Source organism: Choloepus didactylus, chromosome 14, assembly GCF_015220235.1.
Source record: "Choloepus didactylus isolate mChoDid1 chromosome 14, mChoDid1.pri, whole genome shotgun sequence".
Classification (NCBI taxonomy): Eukaryota; Metazoa; Chordata; class Mammalia; order Pilosa; family Megalonychidae; genus Choloepus; species Choloepus didactylus.
The window spans coordinates 98241437-98259732 of record NC_051320.1 but is presented as its reverse complement, the minus strand read 5'-3'; the positions used below and the strand labels follow the sequence as shown (position 1 = coordinate 98259732).

The 18296-nt window shown below is 49.0% G+C and overlaps 1 protein-coding gene across 2 annotated transcripts in view; it reads right to left on the bottom strand.

Moving 5' to 3' along the window:
- TOP1MT (DNA topoisomerase I mitochondrial) overlaps positions 1-17891 on the bottom strand; it is a 52908-nt gene extending 35017 nt beyond the window's left edge. The window contains exons 1-3 of one of the 2 annotated variants that reach the window (XM_037803361.1): positions 17873-17891; positions 11413-11528; positions 8742-8863 (exon numbers count right to left, since the gene is read on the bottom strand). In XM_037803361.1, the coding sequence (XP_037659289.1) occupies positions 8742-8855 (114 nt within the window). In that variant the 5' untranslated portion in view covers positions 8856-8863; positions 11413-11528; positions 17873-17891. Of the gene's footprint in view, positions 1-8741; positions 8864-11412; positions 11529-12997; positions 13118-17872 lie in introns of those variants that run through there. The other variant, XM_037803360.1, reaches the window with a different exon arrangement.
- Between the last annotated feature and the right edge of the window lie 405 nt (positions 17892-18296).

Sequence of the window (18296 nt, the reverse complement as noted above, 5' to 3'; positions counted from 1 at the left end):
TTTCTAAAATGAGGAAGATCAACACATTCCCCGATAAACAAAAGCTGAGGGAGTCTGTCACACTAGATCGGCCCTATATGAGATGCTAAAGAGTTTGGCAGGTTGAAAGGAAAGGACAACAGACAACAGATCAAAGCTGCACAAAGAAATAAAATTTCCAGTGTAACCATGTGGGGAAATACAAACACCAGTACGATTTTTGTATTTTTGGTTTGTAACTCCACTTTTTACTTCCTATGGGATCTCAAAGGTAAATGCATAAAACGTAAAGAAAAATCAGTGGTTTGGGACTCACAATTATAAACATGTACTTGTGACAAGGACTCCATGATGAGGGGAAACAGAAGGGAACAGGAACACAGTGTGCGCAGACTACTGAAGTTAAGTTGGTGTCAAAGCAAATGAGATGCTTAAAGATAAGCATGTTCAATTCAAGCCCATGGAGACCACAAAGAAAATACTGTCGAATATGTGAGCTCACAGAGGCAGAATTCGAGTCCAGGTTGCCAGGGGCAGGGGAGGGGGCTAATGCAGAATGGGGGCAGACTTTCTGTTTGGGGAGCCGGGCAAGCCCGAGTGCTGGAGGGGTGAGGGCCCTGCGCAGCACACGTGACCCCGGCGAGCAGCAGGCATGGGCAGCTGATGCTGTCTGTATAAATAAAGAGACAATGACAACGAAATGCAGTATGTGATCCTGGACGGGACAACCCAATAAGGGAGGAGAAAAGGCCCAAAAGGACAAAAGGGACATATGAAAAAAGCTGGAATACAGACTTCAGTAAGCTTCTCTGTTAGTGTTACATTACTTGAACTTGGTTATATAAGTGAATGTCCTTGTTCTTAGGAAAGGCACCTGGCAGTACTCAGCGTTCAAGGAGCATTATGTCCACCAGCTACGCTCAAGTGTTCAGACAATGGACAAACAGATGGACAGACGGATGGAGAGATACATAGAATGATAGACTGAGACAGATACTTAATAGAATGATATGGAAAATATGGTATAAGGTTAAAATTGGTGGATCTGGGGGCAAGATGGAGGCATAGAGAGGAGTGGAAGCTAAGTAGTCCCCCTGGAACAACTACAAAAAACCAGAAACTACTAGTAAATAATCCAGAATAACTGCGGGGGGACAAACGAGACCATCCACTCATCATACACCAACCTGAATTGGGAGGAATGCCCGAGAACACAGCATAAAATCTGTAAGTAAAACCTGCGGATCCAAGTCGTGAGACCCCCTCCCCCATAGCCCGAGCTGCAAAGCCTCGTGGTGCCAGAGAGAAGCTCTCTCCCAGCAAGCGAATATAGCTCAGCTGAGCTCCAACTGGGGTTTTAAGTAGCGAGTGTCAACTGCTCACTGCAGGTACGCATCCCCAAAAAACAGACAGAGGCTTTGGGTGACAACTGACCTTGCAGAGACGGAGGGTTGCCTTGGGCTGGGTCTGAAGGGGGCTATCTGTTTCTTTTTCGGCTCAGTGGAGAAAGCCCCAGCCATTTTCAGTTTCCAGGGCTGTGGCTCGGGGAAGGGTGGACACAGCATAAGCAGAGAGAGAGACCATTGAAATGCTAATGACCTCCACCTGGGGGCTCTGTCTTCTCTAGGAGGAAAGGGGTGGGGCCCCTTCCATTCAGAACCAGACCCCAGAGCCTGGGGGAACACGCCGTACCTCCTCACACCAGTCAAGAATTATAGGCTAACAGGCATCACCTGCTGGGCAGAAAAGCACAGTGACCCCAGACATCAAAGGGTGAAGCAATTTTCTAAGACACACCCGCAGGGAAACCAGATACTAAATATTTCTTCCCTCTGGGACCTGAGTCTGTTCTGGTCTGGGAAAACCTGATTTGGATAACCAAGGAAACCATGCCTAGACAACAGAAAATTACAACCTACACTAAGAAAAACAAAGTTATGGCCCAGTCAAAGGAACAAATGTACACTTCAACTGAGATACAGGAATTTAAACAACTAATGCTAAATCAGTTCAAAAAGTTTAGAGAAGATATTGCAAAAGAGATAGAGGCTGTAAAGAAAACACTGGGCATATATAAGGCAGAAATTGAAAGTTCAAAAAAACAACTAGTAGAATCAATGGAAATGAAAGGCACAACACAAGAGACAAAAGACACAATGGAAACATACAACAGCAGATCTCAAGAGGCAGAAGAAAACACTCAGGAACTGAAGAACAAAACACCTGAAAGCCTACACGCAAAGGAGCAGATGGGGAAAAGAATGAAAAAATATGAGCAACGTCTCCGGGAACTCAAGGATGAAACAAAGTACAATAATGTACGTATCATTGGTGTCCCAGAAGGAGAAGAGAAGGGAAAAGGGGAAGAAGCAATAATAGAGGAAATAATTAATGAAAATTTCCCATCTCTTATGAAAAACATAAAATTACAGATCCAAGAAGCACAGCGTACTCCAAACAGAAGAGATCTGAATAGGCCTACGCCAAGACACCTAATAATCAGATTATCAAATGTCAAAGACAAAGAGAGAATCCTGAAAGCAGCAAGAGAAAAGCGATCCATTACATACAAAGGAAGCTTAATAAGACTATGTGCGGATCTCTCAGCAGAAACCATGGAGGCAAGAAGGAAGTGGTGTGATATATTTAAGATACTGAAAGAGAAAAACCGCCAACCAAGAATCCTATATCCTGCAAAGCTGTCCTTCAAATATGAGGGAGAGCTCAAAATATTTTCTGACAAACAGACAATGAGAGACTTTGTGAACAAGACACCTGCCCTACAGGAAATACTAAAGGGAGCACTACAGGGTGATAGAAGACAGGAGTGCGTGCTTTGGAACACAATTTTGGGAGATGGTAGCACAACAATGTAAGTACATTGAACAAAGGTAACTATGAATATGGTTGAGAGAGGAAGGTGGGGAGCATGTGAGACACCACAAGAAAGGAGGAAAGATAAAGACTGGGACTGTGTAACTTGGTGAAATCTAGAGTATTCAACAATTGTGATAAAATGTACAAATATGTTCTTTTACGAGGGAGAACAAGCAAATGTCAACCTTGCAAGGTGTTAAAAATGGGGAGGCATTGGGGGAGGGATGCAATCAGCATAAACTAGAGACTGTAACTAATAGAATCATTGTATTATGCTTCCTTTAATGTAACAAAGGTGATATATCAAGGTAAATGCAGATAAGAGGGGGGGATAGGGCAGGCATGTTAGACACTTGACATTGGTGGTGGTGTCTGATTCTTTATCCTACTTTGATTTAAGGTTATTTTTCCTTTTGCTGCTTCCTAGCTGTCATTTTTTTTTTTCCTCTTTCATTTGCCTCTCTACCTTCTTTGACTCTCCCTCCTGCCTTGTGGAAGAAATGTAGATGCCCTTATATAGATAGTGGTGAAGGTGGTGAACACATAAATGTATGACCAAGCAGAGAACCATCGATTATTTACTTGGGATGGAATGTATGGTGAGTGAACGAAACTATATTAAAAAAAAAATGGGTTGATGACAAAACCTCAAGGGCAATATCCTGAGTGAAATAAGCCAGACACATTAGGACAATTATTGCAGGGTCTCACTGATAGGAACTAATTATAATATGTAAACTCATAGACATGAAATATAAGGTACCAAGATACAGGACGAGGCTTAGGAATGGGGAGTGGTTGCTTAGTATGAGCAGAATGTGCAATTAGGATGAACTTAAACGTTTGGAAATGAACAGGGGTGTTGGTAGCAAGATGTGAGAATAACGAACAGTGCCGAATGGTGCGTGAATGAGGTGGAAAGGGGAAGCTCAGTGTCATATATGTCACCAGAAGAAAAGTTGGAGGTCAAAAGATGGGAATGTATAAAACTGAATCCTATGGTGGGCAATGTCCATGATCAACTGTACAAATACTAGAAACCGCTTCCATGAACCAGAACAAATGTATGACAACACAATTAGAAGTTAATAATAGAGGGGCATATAGGGAAGAACTACATACCTATTACAAACTATATACTACAGTTAGTAGCTTTTCAACATTTTTTCATAAACAGTAAGAAATGTACTATATCAATACTATGAGTCAACAATTCAGGGCGGTTGGTTAGGGATAGGGGAGGATTAGAGTTTCCTTTTCTTTTTTTCTTTTTTCATCTTTCACTTTATTTCTTGTCTGGAGTAATGAAAAGTTTCTAAAAATTGAACAAAAATTAAGTGTGATGGATGCACAGCTGTATGAGGGTACCCAGGGGCAAGTGATTGTACACTTTGGATCTTTGGATAACTGTATGGTATTTGAACAACCTCAATAAAAATGAAAAAAAAAATTGGTGAATCTGGGTATCTGGGGAGTGGGGGTGTGCTGGAGTTCTCTGTATGGGGTTTCTATGTTTTTTCTAACTGTCCTCTAAATTCAAAAGTATTTCAAAATAAAAAGTTAAAATGAAAAGGAAAGGAAATTACAGACCAAATTCCCTTATAAATATACATATGAAAATCCTTGTCAAAATACTATACTAGCAGAGCGAATCCAACAGCACATTCGAAAGATTATACAACATGAGCAAGTGGATTCATCCCAGGAACACAAGGATGGTTCAACTTAAGGAAAGCAATCAATTTAATGCACTACACGAACAAAATGAAGGAAAAAAATCACGAGGATCTCAACAGAAACAGAAAGGGCATTCAACAAAACCCAGCACCTTTTTTTGATGAACAACACTCAGAAAAGTAGGAATAAGAGGGAACTTTCCCAACATCATAAACGCTGTCGATGAAAAACCCAAAGCTAATATCATTCTCAATGGTGAAAGACTGAAAGCTTCCCCCTACGATCAGGAACAAGACAAGGATGCCTGCTTTCACCACTGCTGTTCAATATTGTAATGCAAGTTCTCGCCAGAGCAGTCAGGCAAGAAAAAGAAATAAAAGATATCCAAATTGGAAAGGAAGAAGTAAAACTATCTCTATTCGCAGATGGCATGATTTTATATAGAGAAAATTGAACAGAATACACAAGAAAACTGTTAAAGCTAATAAATGAATCCAATGAAGTGGTGGGTAAAGACCAACATACAAAAATAATTGTGTTCCTATACACTAGCAATAACAATCTGAAGAAAATTAAGAAAAGAATTCCATTTACGACAGTATCTAAAAGAAGAAAATAGCTAGGAGTAAACTTAGGTAAAGCATTCAAATAACTTGTATAATGAAGGCTACAAAACACAGCTGAGGAAGTCTTAAAGACTTAAAGAACTCCCAATAAGTGGCAAGTCATCCCAGGTTCCCGCACTGGAAGAGTTAACCTTGTTTAGAGGTCAGTATTAACCACAGCAGTGTACAAATGTATGCAATCCCTGTTAAATTTCCATCTGCCTTTTTTTTTTTTTTTTTGCAGAAATGGAAAAACCAATTCTCAAATATATATGGAACTGCAAGGAGTCCCCAATAGACAAAACATCTTGAAAAAGAAGAACCAAGTTGGAGGACTCATACTTCCTGACTTTAAAGCATATTACAATGCTACAATGGTCAAAACAGCATGGTACTAGCACAAAGTAGAAGCAGACCCACACGTCTATGGGCAGTTGATTTTTGACAAGGGTGCTAAGTACATGCAGTGGGAAAAGAATGGTCTCTTCGGCAGATGGTGCTGGGAAAACTGGAAATCCACATGCAGAGTGAAGTCAGAACCTATCTAACACCACAAACAAAAATCAACTCAAAATGGATCAAGAGCCTACACAGAAGAGCTAAAACTATAAAGCTCTTAGAAGATAACATAGAGACAATGTTTCACGACTAGTCTTCTTAGATATGACACCAAAAGCACAGACAAAAAAGAAAGAATAGGTAAGTTTGGTTTCATCAAAATTAAAACCTTTTATGCATTCAAGGAAATTATCAAGAAAATGAGGACAACCTGCAAAATGAGAGAAAATAGTTTCAGTCAAATATCAGACAAGGGTTTGATATCCAGAATATATAAAGAACTTTCACAGTGCAACAACAAAGACAAACAGCCCAATTAAAAAACGGGCAAAGGACTTGAATAGACATTACTCCAAAGATACAAAATGGCCAATAAACACATGAAAAGATGCTCAAAATCATTAGCCATTAGGGAAATGCAAAGCAAATCCATAAGAATGATTATTACTAAGAAAACAGAAAATAATCAGTGTTGGAGAGGATGCTGAAAAACTGGAACTCGAGTGCATTTCTGGTGGAAACATAAAATGGTGCAGCCACTGTGGAAGGCAATATGGTGGCTTCTCAAAAAGCTAAATAGAGAATTATCATTTGTGTGAATTGAAACTATATATACCCCAGAAAAACATGTTCTTAAATCTAATCCATTCCTGTTTGAGTATGAACTCACTGTAATAGGGTCTTTTTGATGATTACTTTGGTTAAGGTGTGATCCACCTCATTCAGTAATAGGATCGTAATCCTACTGCTGGAGTCCTTTATGAACGGAATCAATTCAGACAGAGAAAGCCACAGAATCAAGGAGCTGAACGCAACAAAACCCGGAAGAGAAGGGAGAGCCCAGCAGACGCCACCAGGCGTCCTGCCACGTGGCAGAGGAGCCCAGGGTCGCCGGCAGCGGGTCTTGGGAAAGAAATCATCGCCTCAATGACGCCTTGATTTGGACATTTTCTTGGTCTCAAACTGTAAGCAAATAAATTCCCATTGTTTAGCCAATCCATTTCATGGTTTCTGCTTTAAACAGCCTAAGAAACTAAAAGACCATTTGACCTGGCAATCCCACTTCCAGGTATATAGACCCAAAGAGAGTGAAAACAGTGTTGCGAACAGATACCTGTACACCAACATTTACAGCAGCAGTATTCACGGTAGCCAAAAGGTGAAAACAACCCAAGTGTCCATCAACAGATGAACGGATAAAGCAAATGTGACATACACAATGGAATCTTATTTGGTCATAAGATAAAATGAAGTTCTGAGATGCTACAACAAGGAAGAGCCTTGAAACACTATGCTCAGTGGAATAAGCCAGACACATAAGGGCAAAAATTATATGGCATCACTTATAAGAGATGACTAGAAATAGCAAATCTGCAGAGATTTAAATCAGTTTAGAGGTTGGGAGGTGATGCAAAGACAGTGGAAGGGGGAGCGTTTTTGTAAAAACAAAACAAAACAAAAAAAACACACAATGTCATTGGACTAAGAAAGGGTAGGGCTAATGTATGATTTGTCATTAATCAGAAGTGCTAACGATGGCTCCCCCAATCCCCCAAAAAGGGAAGAGGAAAGCCACACTCTGGGAGACAAAAGAGTATAATATCTGACAAAATGTGTATCCAGAACATATAAAGAATTCTCATAAATCAATAACGAAAAGGCCAGCAACTCAACTTTTTAAATGGGCAAAAGTTCACAAAAAAATATATCCAAATAGCCGTTAAGCACATGAGAGACACTCAACGTCACTGTTCACGACGGAAAAGCAAATCAACACCACAATGAGGTACCACCTCACACCAGATGGGCTAGCTCGGAAAGGACAGTCTGGGGTTCTCACGTTTACCTGTGGAAATCTAAAACAGGGTAATGCTTTGGAAATGGCAGTTTCTGACAGCAATAAATGCACCAGCAGCCTCAGCTCACATCTCCTGAGCCCAAGGGAAGAGCTGTGCACGTGATAGCGGGATAGGTCGAAAAAATAGTCAATATAATTCTTTAGCTGGAAAATGCTTAGTATAGTCTTCAATAGCCAAGAAAAGAAAAAAAAAAACAAAAAAACCTGTTTATTAAGATCACTTCACCCAAGCAGCCTTGAGTTATTCTAAGCATAAAAAGCCCTTATTTAACAAGTTATTTTAACAACTTGCTGTTGCTCTAATCTCAACAACAACAAAAAACTTACTCTCCGTTCCCAGGAACCTTCTCGCGTTGCCCGCAGGAGGCTACGAGGGACGCCACCATGTGGTCTCCTAAGCAGTGGCTTCTTGAAAAACAAGCCTGAATAAGGGGAGGACTTAGATAACAGGAGATGCTGACCAAATAGCTTTCTCTCTTCTATTTTTTTTCTCTCCTACTTTCTTCTGGATTCTGGCCATTTCTTTGTTTGTTTGGGGTTATAAAAGCCCAAACCACTCTTCTCACTCTGAACTGGTCTTGGAAAGTCTTTTTTTCCTCCAGTTCCTTGTTGATGCATCTTCAATAAACTCACCTTCTCAGCAAAGCAGAGACCTGTTTCTCTGTTTGATGCGGGATCAGGCGGGCCTGACTATTTAGGACTGTGTCTTCTGACAGTACGAGAGCACCGCAGCTTCTTCAGCAGGTGGCCAAACACTGGGCATGACCCAAATGCCCGGCAAGAGGAAACGGGCCAAGCATGCGCTCCTGAGGAGCGAGCTGCAGTGCAGACAACACGCTGAGCAGTGCAGGGGGACCTGTGCGTCACCCACTGATCACAGCTGGGCGGGTCAGTGCAAAATCAGCGCTCTGAGGTGAGACTCAACACGGTGAGGAAAGAAAAACAACAGAGAGGAGCAGATTTTTCTGTTTTCCTGGGCATGAGACAACGCCACCACTGCCCCCGCCTTTCTGAGAGCCAGTCTCCCAGCCCTTTAACCTTGCCTGAAGCCCCGTCCCCGACCCTCCTGAGAGCATGGGTCCCTCAGAGCACACAGTGGCCACCAGGAGCTCGAAAGGCTGCACGAGAGGCAGCCGGCCCCCAGCTCAGTGGTCCCGGGACAACTGCCACACGCCCCCAGCACGCACCTTCCGCCAGTCACTGAAGAAGTTCTTCCGGAAAACTTCCTTCATTGTGTACTCATGATCCAACATTTTCCCATAAAAGGTGGCCACCTCCTCAGCGGCTAAGCTCAGCTTCATGGGCTCTCCTGTGGGAAGAGCAGACCCACCAGTTACAGGGCAGCCTCGGCTCCGTCCTCCATGTCCTCACCCCACTCTGTAAACTGTGCCTCTCAGGTCACACTAGGAGCACAGAGGGGCACGGCAGGCTCAGAGGCACAGGGTCACCTAGACGTGAGCATAGGCAACCTCAGCTGGCGCCTTGGCGTTAGGTCCCGGGAGTGCTCCAGGTTCCTGTTATGCACTTCCTCCCACTTTAGCATCTTATTTTGCTACCAGATTTATATGGAAATTTATCACTAAAAGAAGTGCAATTTTAAAACACAAATTTAAACGTTAAGGCTTCAAAAGAGAAAAACAAGAATAATTGTGGGAGCAATAATCTTTTGAAATTCTACTCCTTTGGACCCCACTTTTTTCTACGTTTTACTCTCCAGTAAGTATGTATTAAAGGACGGACGGGTGGACAAATGGGCCATCTGGCAGGGCTAGCGTAACGGTAACGGAAGCACTGGGTGGCTGTGCTGGTCTGAAGCTGTTATGTCCCCAGAGAAGGCCATGTTCTTTAAATCCATGCCTGTGGGTGCAGACCGTTGTGTGCCAGACCTTTTGATGAGGTGGTTCAACCGAGATGTGGCCCACCCAATTCAAGGTGGGTCTTAATCCTTTACTGGAGTTGTTTATGAGGATAAAGACAGAAGAAGCCCAGAGAGTCAGAGAGAAACATCCACATAAATTTTGGAGAAGGCTCAGTGAAAAAAAGCCCCTGGAGGAGCTGAGAGAGGAAGCCACTGAAGCCAGAAGCTAAACCCAGGAGCGGCCCAGCAGGTGCCAGCCAAGTGCCTTCCCATGTGACAGAAGAAACTCGAATGCCATTAGCCTTTCTTCAGAAATGGTATTGTCTGTTGAAGCCTTAATCTGGACATTTTCACAGCCTTAGAACTGTAAATCTGTAAGCTAATCCCACCGTAAAAGCCAGCCCATTTCAGATATATTGCATTTTGGAAGCTTTAGCAAACAAAAACAGTGGCATATTCTAAAAACTCAATTTTCTCTGCATATTTGAAAACTTTCCACAACAACATGTTGAGAGAATCAACATATATTAGTTAGCTAATAAGCCAGAAGGGGACGGCTGGAGAGCTGTGACCCAGCAGCCTCCACACCCCACCCACAGGCTTCTGGAGCCGACAGAGGGCACTGGGTGAGCAGGAGGCACAGGGCCCAGCCCCGACGCACAGCACGTCCCTCGGCAGAGCCCTGACTTCACCTCACCCACATCCTCAACCTGCCGTGTGCCACTTTCCTGTGCTGGAGCCGGTGCTGCCACCAACTTCCTGCCTAGCAGAGGCTGAGTGCAAGAGGACGAGCAGGCTGGGGGATCACTGCTGCGACGGGCTGCTCGGGACCTGCTCTGAGCACTCGGTGAAGCTCCCACTGCGACCCAACCCCGAGCTGACGCTGCGGTGGGGGCCGATTCCACAGGGAGCGAAGGACCGTCTCTGTCCACGTGGAGTTTATAGCATAGAACAAAGAAACAGATTTTAAACCCAGTGTGGTGTGTGACCCTGGCAGAGAATCCACTGGGGACATGCCTGTTTTTTTGTTTTACAGAAAGATCATTCTACCAGCGATGCAGAAAATAAACCTGAATAAGTTAGACAAGCTGCCCAAGAATCACTCAGGGGAGAGGGTGTGATGAGGGCAGAAGCAGCCACTGGGCTGAGGCCTGCTGGAGGCCGAGAGAGCCCAGACTCGACCTTTGGAGGGGGAGCCACGGAGGGGGGGTCAAGGAAAATTCCCCATCTTCCGACTTTGAAGGCAGGGTCAGTGGCCACCAACCTACAACAATCTGCTCAGTTTCTCAATGAAAATCAGAAATTGGCATCAAGTCACTACCACACCACAACGGCACAAGGAGCGGAGACCCGGCTCCTCGCCGCGAGACAGTCAGGCCTGGACGCAGAGGTGCCACGGCCGGTCGGCACTAACAAGACAGCGGTCACCTGGGGGGCTGCGCGAAGGCAGGACCAGGGAGGCAGCCTGTGGAGCGGACCCTAGGTGCTGGCTCCCCTGATGTGCAGGCACATGCAGAGATGGCTGTTTTACCCCCTGTACTCAACCTGTGTCCTTTCTCTGAAGCAGAAACCCTGGGCACGCTGCTCTAGAACTGTGAACAAAGCTCTGACATGCAGCACAGACTGCCCAAGGCTGGTCAGGCCGACCCCTGGGAGGGACGGGGAGTGAATGGGTGGCCCTCACTCTCTAAATCCCAGACCTCCCGAGGGGGCAGCACGTGCACACAGTTAATTAAGGGTCGTGGCTCAAGTGAGGGCCGGAGCCTGGGTCCTGAGGGCCATGAGTTGGCCCCAACAACAACACAGACAACGAGCCCACGAGGGAGACACAGAAGCTGCTGGATGGAGCAGCAGCGTGGACACCTGGTGGGGTTCCATCAGACCATCACCTGGGAGCTGAGCGGGAACTGCAGGCCACCTCTGGCCAGCCTGGAACTCCCCAGCATCTCCTGAACCCTAAGCCAAGGGCGCGGCAGCAAGAAAAGCCCTTGTGTCCTCACCGTCGTAGTAGAAGTGCACATCATCAGGAAGAGGCTCATATGAGGGAGCGAAGTATGGGCCTCTGTGTTCCAGTTGCTTCCATCTCACGCCATCCTCGCGCTTCTCTTCTACCCACCTGAAACAGGACAGAGTGAGAACACGCTGTGTTCACGGTGCTGCGGCAGGCCACCCTCTCCCAGGGAGGAGGTGGGGAGAAGGGACACCCCCTGCGATTCCACTGGGATCCTCCTCTGTCAAACAGAGATGGGACCACCACACTGTGGGGTCTCAGGGAGTCCTGATTTAGGTTGCTCCCTCCCTGTGCATGTCACTAAGAACCAAACCAGGACACAGCACCTTCTGATCCAAACAAGTCCCGCGTCCAGGCCTCAGAAATAGGAGAACGTGGGTGGGCGCAGCCTTTGTGTTGGGCAATGTGGTAAGCTCCACCCCCCAAGCTTCTGGGGTACATCCTCCCATCCCCCACTTTGCAGAGGAGGAAAGACCATTGGGTCCCACAGCTTGTGATGAGCAGCTCAGCAGAGCTTGGGCACAGGGCGGGGACATTTGCTTTGACCTTCACATTCAGGTTTGTCCACCTGAACCAGCAGCTATTCTGACTCAACGGCCCTTTCTGGAACACCTGAAAGTGCAGCTCCCGCCTCCAGGCCTGCAGGGCCTGACACCCCTTCCCTCAGGTTCACCTGGCCCCTGCAGCTCCTGAGTCTCCCCCACCTGGCCCAGAAGATACTAGGTTCCCAGGAGGCCATGGACAAGCTGCTCCACCCACCCGTGGAGGCCTCAGCCATATGCTGTAGAGAGCAGCCACCTGTCCTGTAACCTGACAGCTGGTCTGGCAGCTACTGAGGGCAGGAAGCACGGAAAGCACGGACCAGACCAGTGGACCAGACCACGCACGGTGAGCACCACCCAGAGGGGGACCCAAGGGGTGGTGGGCAGCCCGTGGGCTCAGGCCCTAGAGAGACACCTATGCTTCCCAGGCTGGGCCCAGCTACCCACCCAGCACATGCCCTAACGGACCAGTAGAAACCAAAGGCAGAATACACAGACGGGCACCAGGGGCAGCTGCTGGGGTGGACACCTCGACAGTGTGGCCCGAGTGAACGGACCTCAGGTCCTTGTGACCCCGTAACCCTGAGCAGCCCAAGAGAAAACAAGTGAGCAGGTCTTGGGTGCAAGTGGCAGCGACGCTTCATAAAGCTCAAGACCGTGCACGGTTCCTCAGGCCACACGTGCTGGCATAAACCCCAAAGCTCCAAATCAACAGTGAAGAGACACCGAGCGACGCCCTCAGATCCGAGGGACCACGGAGCAGGGATGCAGATGGGGCCCTGGGCTCCCGCGGTCACCCTCCCGGGAGTAAAGATGCTGCCCGTGGTCTCTCGGGCCAGTTACAGGCTCCACCTAAAAAGCCCCTCGGGGCGGTGACACCTGTCCAACATCCCCACTTCCAAGCGGGGCCCCCTGCCACCTTCCCGCGCCCGAAGGAGCCCGCGGCGAGCTCTGCCTCCCCACCCGCCCGGCGCTGCGGCCCCGCAGGTTGTAAAGGACACGAGCGGGAAGGCGGGGAGAGCGAGGCCTTACCGCGCTCCCGCCCCCGGCGCCGACCGCCGAGCAGCTCCGGGGGACCGCGGGGAGCCCGGGCGCAGCCCCCACGCCGCCCGCCCCAGCCGCGGGAGAGGCCCGCCGCGCATCCGTCCTCGCCCGGCGCGCACCCGCGAGCCAGACGCAGAGCGGGCACGCGCACGCACCAGGCGGACGCGCGCCCAGCCCACCCGGGGTCGCGCCGAGAGAGGCGCCTCCGCGCCCGCCCTGCCCGCACGGTCCCCCCCCCGGGCTCCCCTGGGCTCCCCTGGGGGCGGACCCCGCCCCGGCGCCCCCTCCCGCGCGCTGGCCGACCTCGCAGCCCCGCTGCCTTCGCCAAGGCCAGTCACCACCCCAGCGCTAACCATAACGCGGGGACCCACAGGGTTGGCTTCGCCAGGCCCGAGCGCCACACCCCCGGGGGGCGGGGGTTCTGGCAACCCTAACCGCAGGCGCCCCGACAGTCCTGCTGACTGCAACCGCACCCCACCGCGGCAGAGGGGTCGCCAACCCAGCCAAGGTGAACCCCGGCTTCTGCACCGGCAGCCGCGGCCCAGCTGCGCACCTTGGGGCAGTGCCCTCGCGGTAGGCCTGGGCCGCAGCCTGGGGGTCTCCCTGGTCCACACGGCCTGGGCAGGTGCCTCGGTCTCTTCATCTCTGAAATGGGGGTCACTGGGCTGCAATGAGCTCACACGGGTGTGTGTGTAGAGTGTCAACTGGGCACTCAGGAGGTGCCAGCTGTCTGCACCCAGTGAGAACTCACCGGGGCCAGCTCAGGGGCTCCGCAGCCCCTCCCTCATTCCTGGTTGCTCTCACAGTGCCTGAAGTCCCAAGAGGACAGAAGGGCTCCTGGCCGCCCCAGCCTCCTGATCAGGCAGGTGCTGTGGGTATTGTCATTCCTGAGAGAGCCGGAAGCAGCTACTGGGGACAAAATGCCCACACAGACAGCAGCGGCTACTGCCCAGGCAGCCCCCCCACCCCCGTACCCCCCTGGTGCCAGGTATCGCCATAGGGGCTTTGCAGCACCATCTCCCACACTCATTTCTACGAGGAAGCAAATGCTGCACAGGACCATAACTCCAACAAAATCCAGAGGCCAATGGGGTCTCAAAGATTTTGTAAAAGGGAACGTGGCAGGACAGACCCACATAATCTCAGTAAATTATCTCAATAAATGCAGAAAAAGCATTTCACAAAATCCAACATCCTTTCATGATTAAAATACAAACTAAAACACTCAACCAGGAACAGAAAGGAAGCTCCTGATGATACAGGGCATCTATGACAACCCCACAGCTAATAACCTCCTCGAGGATAAGGGTGAACACTCCCCCAATGCCAGGAACAAGATGAGGACGCCCGCAGTCACCACGCTACTTAACACTGCACAGGAGGCTCCAGTCCAGCAGACAGGCCAGAAAATGAAATAAGAAGGAACTCCACCTCTGGAGTAAAGGAAGTGGGAAGAAGCAGAAACTCCACCTCGACCTGCAGGAAAGATGATCTTCTACAGAGAAAACACTAAGGAATCCACTAACGAACTACAGGAACTAACAGACATGTTCAGCAAGGTGGCAGGATACAAGGTCAATACACAACACACACACAAACTATGTTTCTGTCCAGTAGCAACATTCAGTCCAGAAGGAAACTAAGCTGGCTTCTGTGCGAAGCCGAGAGGCTGATCTGAAATCCAGACAGAACTGCCAGAAACCCAGAGCAGCCAGCACAACACTGAAAAAAAGCAAAGTGAGAGGACTCACGCTTCCCAATTTCAAAACTTTACTATGAAGCTACAGGAATCAAGACGTGGTACTGGAAGAAGGGGAGACAGACAGACCAGTACAACAGAACTGAGAATCCAGAAATAAACCCTCATGTTTACAGTCAACTGCTTTTCACCAAAGGTGCCAGCACAATTCAGTGGGGAAAGAACACTCTTCCACTAATGGTGCTGAGACAACTGGAAATCCACGTGCAAAAGAATGAATGTGGCTGCTTAACCCACACCATCCACGAAAATTAACTCAAAATGGATCAAGGACCAAAACATAAATGCTAACAATATAAAACTTAGAAGAGAATGCAAAGGAAATCTTTATGACCTTCAATTAGTCAATGGATTCTCAGACGACACCAAGAAAATAAACTGGACATCATCAAAATTAAAAACTTTTGTGCTTCAAAGGACAGCATCAAGAAAATAAAAAGACAATCTACAGTACGGGAGAAAACATCTGCAAGCCTGATAAAGGACCTGTATCCGATGTATATACAGACTGCTTACTACTCAATAATAAAAAAGCAAATAACTCAGCTAAACAACAAGAAAACGATCGTGCCAAAAAGCACAGGGGAAGGTGCCCCACGTCCTCAGCCAGCCACAACCGCTTCCCCACCCGCCGGACGGCTGTGATTGAGCCCAGCGCTGCGGGGCCGTGTCACCGCCCTGCGGCCACAGTGCAACATGGGCTGGGGGAGGACGTCCCTGTGATCTCTGAGTCACGTCCTCCTCCTTCCTGGGTCTCCAGAGCATCATATGGCAGGAGAGAAATGCACACGCACAGCCTGCTTTCAGCAGGTACGAGTGACCCCATTTCACAGAGGAGAGAAACCGGGTTTAGGAAATGTAGGTAATTTCCCCGACATCAAACAGCTGCCAAATGCTGGAGCCGACCTCCAAGGAGTGTGACAGCCCCACCAGGTACACAGCCACCCAGCAGAAACGCCAGCAGGCCACATGTGGTTTAAAACCATCCGAAAGCCACATTTAAAGAAGAGACGATCAAATTTACTTTTCATAATATGCTTGATTTAAACCAATACCCCCCAAATACTGCCATTTCAGTGCGTAATCAATATAAATATGATTAATAAAGAGAGTCGCCTTCCCTTTTTGAGCTAAGTCTTTAAAACCGCACGTATTTCATACTGGCCACACATCGCAGCTCGGACCAGCTCCTCTCAAGGGCTCGGAAGCCCTGGGTGGCCAGAGGCTGACCACTTGGGACACAGGTACAGAGAGCAGGGCCGCTCCCATCAAATTTCTTTACTTTTGGCTGTGACCTTGAGCAAGCCACTCACTTTCCGTCGCTGTGCCTTGGTACCCTCATCTAAAAAATGGGGATACCACCAACAACTTCATACAGGCCCGACCACAGCAATGCCAGACCCCGAGCTGCCAACGGCCTGGGCCGCGGGGGACCATCCCCACTCCTCTCGGCTCTGAGTCTGTGCACCGTCCCTGCCTACACCCACCCCTGGGGGGCTGCCCCAGGACCCGGGCAATGAGGGGCAGAGGGCGAGTGACCGTACCATTTCCACCTGTCGCCACCTTCGCTGGCTGCCGTCCCCTTCTTGCTCTCCCTCTGTGAGCTGGTGGCGTCACTGGCGGCGTTCTCTCTCTCTCCTCCGCACAGCCCAGCACTCGCCATCTCCTCTTGCTCCACTCTTGGTTTCTCTTTCCTTCTGCTCTGCTTTGGCATCTGCTGCCCTTTCTCTTCCTTCACATCTTGCAGCTGCTCCCCCTGCCCTGCATCCTGCCCGCCTGTCCCTTCCGCATCTCCCCCGCCGGCCCTGCCAAGCTCCCCGGCGCACTGCATCTTCCTCTCCTCCGTCTGACCGTCCTTCTCCAGGTCTCTGCCCTCTACCCTTCTCTCTTTGGGTTTTCGGGCCCCTTCTCCCCCAGCCTGGTTTGTCTTCCTTTTCTTCTCCTTACTGGAAACTGTGGTCCCCGTCCTGGACGTGTTTTTCTGTGTCTTAGCGACATTGGTGCCCCCACCAAACTCTCCATTCACTTCTTTCTTAATTCTCTCAACCCACACTTCCTGCCCTTCCTTGTCATGCTTCTTTTGTATCTCTTTCCTTCCCAATAGCTCCTCTAATTTTTTCAGGTCTGCTAGTTTTTTCTTTCTTATGGTGGTTAGTTCTGTGTCCATTTTTGTTTCCTCTTTGACCCTCTGCAACCCCCTTCCCTCATGGTGACTCTGCTGGTCCTTGTCTTTCCTGGCATTCTCCTCTCCCACCACACCACCCCTCCTCTTATGCTTTCTCCCGTGACTGGCGTTGGCCTGGGTGCTCTGCCTGCCCCCCCAGCCCTTCCCCAGCAGTCCTGGGCCCCCCTTCTTTCCCCTCACTGTCTCCTCCTCACCGCCAGCCTCCTTTTCTGGCCTCACTGCTTTTGTGGGTCTCCCAGAACGTGGCTCCTGAAGCTTTTTCTCCCTTTTTCCTTGAGTCTTTTCTTTACTTTCTTCCTGTTTGCTCTTGGTTGTCTTGGAGTCTTCTCCTGAGCTGCTGTCCATGTACCTGCCGTCCTCCCCACTGGGGGTGCCAAGCCACGGGGTGCTCCCACCTCCCCTCCTGTCGGCCTCCACAGGGGCGGCACCCACTGTCTCCTCTTCAGCCGAGCACACGCTGTCCTCGGAGGCCACCTCACACCCGCTGAGGGCCGGCTTCACTGTGCTAGGGGAGCCCTCCTGTGGCTTCATTACCTTGCCAAGGACAGAGAGAACACATTTACGGGGCCAGGCCGAGAACAGAGACAGCACCCTCCACCCTGGTCAGGGCAAAGGGGGGCAGTGGTGCCAGAGCTCCTGGAGGGAAACGAGGAGGACAGGGCAGGCACCGCCCGCACATCCCGGCACCCTCAGCGTGGGGAGCCCACCCCCCACCCACGCCCACCCCAGCTAGGGCAGACTTTCCAGGAGGAGGGCCTCACATGCTCTACCTACTCTTTCACCAGGAAAACCTATGGGAGATTAGACACTACATGTGTTCAACGTGTCCTTTTATTTGGTAAGAATAAAGTTATGCCCAAGACAAAACTTACAAAGCTGTTCATCAGAACAACACATATTTGCTTTTTGAGATACTCACTTGGTCTTTCTCCGTGGACAGCTTTTCGTGGTTATCAGTCTTCACTGGCTTGGTTACGAACCCAGATCTGGAATACAAATTTACACGTAAACATGTGAATCTTCTGCTCAGAGAGCCTGCCATTAAAACAGGGAAAAATGTCTAAAACCCTCCGGCAGAAGTCCCTGATTTTTTTGATGGACGTATTTTACTTTTTAAAATACTCTTGGAATGAGAGTGCATCTATGAACAGGGGAGTGCATGCAGCTCAGACTCCAGGCCTGAGATCAGCACGCTGAGGGAAGGACCGGACAGAAGCCCCTCGACCACGCAAAGGCAGCTCCCAGCCGCCAGGCCCCTCCACCTCCGAAAGCGCTCCAGCTGTCTGGGACTCATCAATTAGAAAAATGATCCTTCAAACTACAGAAAGCCTGAGAAAATGTGT